General features: G+C 35.7%; 1 protein-coding gene across 1 annotated transcript; it reads right to left on the bottom strand.

The window, feature by feature from the left end:
* Positions 1-331: 331 nt before the first annotated feature.
* On the bottom strand, positions 332-6,399 carry LOC107569861 (serine incorporator 1-like). The gene is made up of 6 exons (XM_016256020.1): positions 6,394-6,399; positions 6,196-6,357; positions 4,169-4,299; positions 1,541-1,729; positions 793-1,011; positions 332-678 (listed from the first exon to the last, which is right to left on the bottom strand). Exons 1-6 carry the CDS (start codon positions 6,397-6,399, stop codon positions 540-542), a joined length of 846 nt encoding a protein of 281 aa, XP_016111506.1. The 3' UTR covers positions 332-539.
* Between the last annotated feature and the right edge of the window lie 1,900 nt (positions 6,400-8,299).

Below are 8,299 nucleotides of genomic sequence, written 5' to 3'. Positions count from 1 at the left end.
GTAATTATACATATAAGTACTGAGTAATAATTATTAACTACATGCATTTACTATATGGTTAGGATTAGGGTTTGGCACACGTTACATGTACTTACTATGATAATAATAATTATGCATAATTACATGCAAGTAACCCTAAACTACAAGATGTGTAACAAGGACACCTTAAAATAAAGTGTTACCAATAATAATAATAGTTATTATTATCATCAGCAGCATTTGTTAGAAGAAAATTGCAAATCTGCTAGAAAATTTATTGCACAGCTCTCTTCATGATTTTGTGATTTGAAGTATCATGTATACCTGTAACACAACAGTGTAGATATCCCTGAGGTGTACAGTGGGTAGAGTTCAGGATATCTGTTAACAGATTATGATTAAGTAACAACAAAAAATATGAAAGGCGTCTTGTGAAAATATACAAGTGTGCATAGAGCTCAGCGCATCTTAAAGACTGACAGAAACTTATGTAAAGCACTAAATAAGTAAATTCGGTGTATTGCTTCAGTACAAGGCCACTTTTTGTATCTTCTATGTGTTTAGCTGAAGTCTCGGTCGGACAGGATTAGCGGAGCCACAAGGGTCCAGAGGTACAGCGCCAGTCCCAGCCAACTCGAGCAGATCTTCACCCACACAGACGGCATGCTGCTTTTCATGGCTGTGTAGTCTGTTTCAGGTCTGAGAAGGAAAGAGAACGTTTAAAGAAATATCGGTCACTCATTTCTTCAAATTAACATCTTGACAGAACTCTCCCCAGCAGTACAGAGTGAGGATGCTTTGTGAGACACTCACTGGTACCAGTTGGTCAGGGTCATCATGATGTAGAGGGAGGCCAGGAACAGAGAGAAGTGGAAGAAGGAGTAGCTGTATGTGACGCTGTCCTCTTCGTTATCCACAGCACGCCTCACGCCGTCCTCAGAGACACCCTCACAGGCATCAGCGGATGCCAGCCCCTGAACTTCCTCTGTCTGCATCAGCTTATTCACCTGGCTGTTGTTTGAGGAGCGAATGCTAGAAAAAAAACAAGAAGCAAACACATAAAAGATGGCTTAGATCAAATAATGGAATTAAAAATGACTTAATTTCAAATATGAATTTTACGTCTAGGCCTATGTTAAATTTGCTTTATGAAACCAAATAATTTGACAATGAGTCAGACGAACTGAAATAGTTTTATGAGGTAAAACTTGTTTTATGAAACGGGCCTCGAGGCATTAAAAGTATTGAATCGCATTGTGTTGAATCAAATCGAATCGAAATCGGATTGCACTGCATCGTAATAGGGGTGAATCGTATCGTTGGCTATGCATCGAGATCGGCCTCAGTCATGGAGATGCACATCCCTAATATACATACATACATACATACATACATACACAAAAGCAAATACACCAATAAACATTTATTTGAAGACAATTAAAAGAAAAAAATATATATATAATATATATATATACTGTTATACTGTTCAGCACAGCTTGTATTCATTTAGCATTTCTTTGTCTGCTTCTGGCAGTGGTGAGGACGATGGTAACCAGCTCACCTGGCATACAGTGTGCAGAGGAGGAAGATGACCAGCCCCACAATGCTCTGGGCATCCCACCACTGCGTCTGGATGCCGGGGGCGCTGGTGGGAGTGACTGCTCTCGGCCCACTGCCGACCAGACTCAACAGACTCGGGTTACACTTACGATCTGTGCACAGACAAGAGCAATGCAACACATGAGAAACAGGTTATTTAGGAGCATAGCATACACTCTAAAACAGATAGTGATTCTGTTATTCATTTTACACATGCTACCTGGGCTATTAAGCACTGGCTGTGAGTTAAGCAGGGCCAATTAATGGGATTGTTGCACAGAATTTCCATACTGCGCTCCACAGCAAGCAAAAAAAAAAAAAAAGCTCCTTTAAACTTTAATTGCATTACATCCCATTACATTTGGCCTGGAGGTTGCTGAGGTTTGTCATTTTTTCCATTCAAGCAGCTCCATGTGTTTATGTATGTCTTATTTCCCAGAATCCAATTATGTAAACAAACAACCTGCATCTGGAATTTTTCCCCATGTCTTTCCGAGAATTCCTTTGTTTTGGTCAAACTTTTATCAGGCATGTGATTTCTCAGGTTTGGTAACGAAATGAAGTTTGAGACAGCATACAGATTATCATCAGACTATCAGACAATGATAGCAATGAAACTACCTTAAAAAGAGGTAGTTTTTTTAATGTACTCCGCTAGGATGCATTAAATTGATCAAAATGAGTGTATGGACATTTATAATGTTACAAAGGATGCTTCAAATAAATGCTGTTCTTTTGAACAACAACAAGATCATAGTTTTTACACAAATATGAAGCTGCAAAACTGTTTTCTGCATTGATTTCCGAAGGATCATGTGACACTGAAGACTGGAGTAATGATGCTGAAAATTCAGCTTTGATCACAGGAATAAATTACATTTTAAAATATATTACAGTTACAATATTACAGTTTTTACTCCATTTCTGAACAATGAAATGCAGCTTTGTTGAGATTCCTAAAAAAAATTAATAAATCAAATAGACCCCAAACTTTTGATTGGAAATGTACATCATAAAAATTAGTGCTGGGCAACGATTAATTGCATCCAAAATAAAAGTTTGTTTTTATATGTGTGTGTACTGTGCATATTTCTTATTTATATACAAATACACACACACACACACACATGTATATATTTAAGAAAAATGTTTATGTATTAAATATATTTATATGTATATGTAAATACATGCAAATATTTTCAAAATATATACTGTATGCGTGTCTTTATATGTACATAATAAATATACACAGTACACCTACATAAATATTATATAAACACAAACTTTTATTTAGGATGCGATTAATCATAGCCCAGCATTAATAAAAATGTGTCAGGTGTCACTTGTTTCTGTGACGGCCTCCTAGACTCTTCCTCTCTTTGCTTGTCAGTCATTTTGCACATTCAAGTTGGTTGACATACCTTTGAAGGGTGAGGTTAAGTTAGCAAGATGAAATTAGCTAGATGGCAGAAAATGTCTTTTGAAAACAAAATATATTAGGCAAGTTCTCTAGTTATAAAAGTTTCAGCAGAATGAGCTGGATCAGAATGAAGATGAAGGACCCAACCACGCCGAAGTAGTACCACACTGCAACGGACAAAATCCATTCCTGACTTATGAACTGGCATGACTTCAGCAGCTGTTCCTGACAACTGGGAGGGATTTCTCATTTTATAGAGACTGCACTCACAAAGAGCCATTTGGCCAGTGATTATACTTAATTCATATTTTGATTAATAAAAATCTTCTACATACAGTATGTAGTATGAGTTAAGGTTGCTCTGTGCCTGCTCAAAATTCTGTGTAAGGACAGACAAAAATATGCCTGCTCTCACACCTCAGTATGAAAGTATCCAGCTGTAATCGCTGTGCAACTGCATTCATACCACCTCGAGTCTGTGTACAGACAGCTAAATGAAACTTCAGAAAGCACTTCTGTTACAACTTTACAGTGTGACTTTGGAAGACTTTTGCTCACAGTGATAGTCAAGGAAATATTTAAAAGCTGAGACATTATTATTACTTTTATTGTATTAATTTTTTTTAGTTTCGGGATTAAGATTAATTATCACTTTTCAGGTGTTTAATTTTTAACACACTCTGTTAGCTTAGATAATTTAGAAGTTTCATCTGGTGTTGTTGAGATATATAGTTGAGTATCATCAGCATAACAGTGGAAACTAACCCTGTATTTTCTAATAATATTACCAAGGGGCAACATGTATATTGAAACTAGCAGAGGGCCTAGGACAGATCCTTGCGGCACTCCATACTTTACTGGATTTAATTGAGATGATTAATCCACCTATGGATTAATAGGTGGATAGACTGGATGAAAAAGGTCTTGATCCAACTATGATAGGATAAAGTTTATCCTTAGCCTTAGGTATGGAAATCACAATTTTAATATTCCCTGAAATTTCTAGGTTTTCAATGACAGTGGGAATCCTGGTGTATGTATGGGGTTTATCACCACTTTAAAACATTCACGTAACCAGAGAAATGCAATAGCAAATAAGTAGGTGGTGATTCACTGTTGTCTATGATGCATGAGGAAGCGTTAGTGTTTACTCTAATGTGATGTGGTCACATGGGTATCAGGTAGAAACAGGCCATGGCAAAGCACATCCTGTAGACCGACTTATAGCCAACAATGATCTCACAATTCACCTTCCCATGAACTCCAGGTATGGAAGAGCCTCCTTCACAGAAACCAGGAATCTGTTGATAAATTCAATAAACAAAATTATCGAATCATCAATTCAAAATGCATGTTTACACAGGGGTCAAACAAATATAATATTTCTCTCTTTACATCTTGATAACATACTGTGGCTGTTTATATGTTTAAACCACTGATCTATAACAGAGAACAGAGTCATTATATAGATCAGTGGTTTAAACACAAACATATATATATATTTTTTTTTATTATTTAAATTTGAGATTATAAACGTGAGATTATAGATGTATAAACCACTAAATAAGCTTGCTGCGTTTTCATAAAGCTACAAATGCATAGCACAAATGAGAGAAAGAAAACAAACCAGCCAGAGGGCAGTTTGATGTATTTAGAGGGGAAACAATTCTTGTTAACTTGCTTTTCATACAAGTATGCAAATATAGGCATATACAAATATTTTTGAATTGTTATGTTGTAGTCTGAGGTAATGTTCCCATAACCTGGAATATATCCATGTCAACATCAAACAGAACTGAAACATGGATTTATATTAGGCTTTGAAAACTGCAAAGAGGCGAATAATCTAATCATTTAATTATTAGCAGAATAATTCAACTAATATGCCTACTAATTTCAGACCACTACACTGCCCTGGATCTAAACTTAAAAGTATATTTTACCTACAGTGGGTTTCAGAATGTCAGAAATTCACTTACATTTCATTATTTTGAAATGACCTAGAAATAGTGCAGAAATAATTATTTACACTACCTGTCAAACGTTTGGAGTAATTACGATTTTTTTTTCTTTTTCAATAAGTATGTTTTTGAAATAAGTAATATTGTTACAATTTAAAATAACTATAAAATATTACAGATATATAAAATATTTTTATTGCACTTTCTATCATGTGACGTCAGTGTCACGTGATCCTTCAGACATCATTCAAATTATTATCTAGGCTGAAAACAGTTTTTAGTTTTGTGGAAACTATGATACTTTTTTTTTTTGTTCTTCACCAGAATTTGTTTGAATTTGATGAATAGCATTTACTGTTCAACAGCATTTATTTGAAGGCAAAACATTTTTCTAATAATAATATATATATATATATATTACACACACACACACAGTCACTTTTGATCAATTTGCTGTGTCCTTGCTGAAAATCCAGCTTTGCATCACAGGAACACATTATTACAATATTTAATCAAATAAACTGCAGTCTTGATGAACGCGAGACTTCTTTCAAAAATATATCTTAATCATTCCAAATTAGTGACTAGTAGTGCCAATATTTAGAAAATAAATATAGAAATGTATATGCTTTGTTTATTTCCATGTTTGTTTTCAGATTAAAACGTCTCCCAATTTTAATTTCAGAAGGCAAATATGTTCCTTTAATAAAAACTACTTCTGACACTGGTCTATATCTTTTCATTGTTTTTTGTTTTTTTGAGGCCAGAATCAGGATTGGAAAGCAAGAGAGAAGAAATGGGATCAGGCCAGATTCAAGCTTATAGGGATAGCTAGTAGAGCAGAAATATCTTAATTATTTCCATGTTTGTTTTCAGATTAAAACGTCTCCCAATTTTAATTTCAGAAGGCAAATATGTTCCTTTAATAAAAACTACTTCTGACACTGGTCTATATCTTTTCATTGTTTTTTTTTGTTTTGTTTTTTCAGGCCAGAATCAGGATTGGAAAGCAAGAGAGAAGAAATGGGATCAGGCCAGATTCAAGCTTATAGGGATAGCTAGTAGAGCAGAAATATCTTAACTTGTGTTCCGAAGATGAAAACGAAGGTCTTCCGGGTTTGGAACGACATGAGGGCGAGTAATTAATGACAGGATTTTCATTTTTGGGTGAACTGTCCCTTTAAGCACACCAGCTCTGCTGTGATGCCATGCCCCCTGCACCAATGGTCTGTGTACCTTCTTCAGCTGTGTCTCCATGCCGGGCAGGATCATGATGATGGACACTACAGTGCCCAGCAGCAGGAAGAAGGAGAAGGCCAGGCGGGTCACAGTGGAGTTGTATGTAGAAGGACAGCATCCTGATAAAAGACACGGTGCAGAGCCGCACAGACAAGACGCCTACAATGACACAAACACACTCAACACAGAAAATACACACATTTCTCTGCACTACAGGGTGAACAACATACTATATGTGACCCTGGACCACAAAAGCAGTCATAAGTGTCTTTTTAAAAAAATAATAAATCTGAATAAATAAGCTTTCCATTGATGCATGGTTTGTTAGGAGAGGACAATATTTAGCCAAAACACAATGGGTCACAGTGGAGTTGTATGTAGAAGGACAGCATCCTGATAAAAGACACGGTGCAGAGCCGCACAGACAAGACGCCTACAATGACACAAACACACTCAACACAGAAAATACACACATTTCTCTGCACTACAGGGTGAACAACATACTATATGTGACCCTGGACCACAAAAGCAGTCATAAGTGTCTTTTTAAAAAAATAATAAATCTGAATAAATAAGCTTTCCATTGATGCATGGTTTGTTAGGAGAGGACAATAATAATAATAATAAAAAATAAGTTTTGATATATTTGCGGTAGGAAATTTGATCTTTACTTAATATCCTAATGATTTTTGGCATAAAATGGATACTTTTGACCCATACAGTGTGCTGTTGGCCTGATAAAAGACACGGTGCAGAGCCGCACAGACAAGACGCCTACAATGACACAAACACACTCAACACAGAAAATACACACATTTCTCTGCACTACAGGGTGAACAACATACTATATGTGACCCTGGACCACAAAAGCAGTCATAAGTGTCTTTTTAAAAAAATAATAAATCTGAATAAATAAGCTTTCCATTGATGCATGGTTTGTTAGGAGAGGACAATATTTAGCCAAAACACAATTATTTGAAAATCTGGAATCAAAATATTGAGAAAATCGCCTTTAAAGTTGTCCAAATGAAGTTCTTAGCAATAAAAAAATAAGTTTTGATATATTTGCGGTAGGAAATTTACTAAATATCTTCATGGAGCATGATCTTTACTTAATATCCTAATGATTTTTGGCATAAAATGGATACTTTTGACCCATACAGTGTGCTGTTGGCTATTGCTACAAATATACCTGTGACTGCTTTTGTGCTCCAGGGTCACATTTCAGTACCTCCATGTTAAACATTTCTATTAAATATTAAAGAAATTATTGGACTGAAAAGGACTTACAACTCGAGAAACTTACAGCCTAAGTGTTTTAAAGTACACCGTTTACAAATATGACATTATTAAGAGCAAACGAAGTCTAAAAACATAAAGACATGCCGCCCTCGAGTCATTTATTTATGTTTTCTCAAAACTTTATAGTTTATGTACGTAAACAAAACGAGGAAACGGCCTCTAAAGCGCATCTATGAACAAGGTTTCTGATAAAATGCGTTGCTGTCTTCAGCAGATGACATGAAGATAATATACAAGTAATATTTTAGACTTACGCAGCTCGCCAGCGAGCACAAGGCCATACACGCACCCATGATGAGGGACAAACCCGAAACTAAAGCCAGGAAGTCAATCTTTCCGCCTCATTCGAGTTTCTTATAAAACTCTACAAAGTAGCAATGATTGGCTGGGAGACGCATCGCTGGGCTTGCGGACCAATCAGACGGCGGTACAGAATAATCGCTGAAGTAACAAACCAATCAGATGAAAGTCTGGTAACTGCGTCTGATTTATATCCAGCGTTGGAAAGGGTACTTTGGAAATGTAATAGGTTACAGATTACAAGTTACCTTATCTCAAATCATTTTTAAACATGTAAACCAGGCGGCGCTAAACTTACAGTAGAGCTCAACACTGATGATTACTCTCACTTTCAAAATCTTTTCTCCCTTGAATTAATAAAAAGAAAAAAAATTAAGATTATAATAATTTAATTTTAAAGCACAGCCAGCACAAAATCAAGACTTACTTTGAGATCATTCTGTGGTTAAATACAGATTTAAAACCATAACTAGTTTAATAGCTATGACACAATCAAAAT

The sequence above is a fragment of the Sinocyclocheilus grahami genome, unplaced genomic scaffold (genome assembly GCF_001515645.1).
Source record: "Sinocyclocheilus grahami isolate Dianchi unplaced genomic scaffold, SAMN03320097.WGS_v1.1 scaffold1389.1, whole genome shotgun sequence".
NCBI lineage: Eukaryota > Metazoa > Chordata > Actinopteri > Cypriniformes > Cyprinidae > Sinocyclocheilus > Sinocyclocheilus grahami.
The sequence above is the reverse complement of the archived record's forward strand: the minus strand, read 5'-3'. Positions and strand labels throughout refer to the sequence as shown.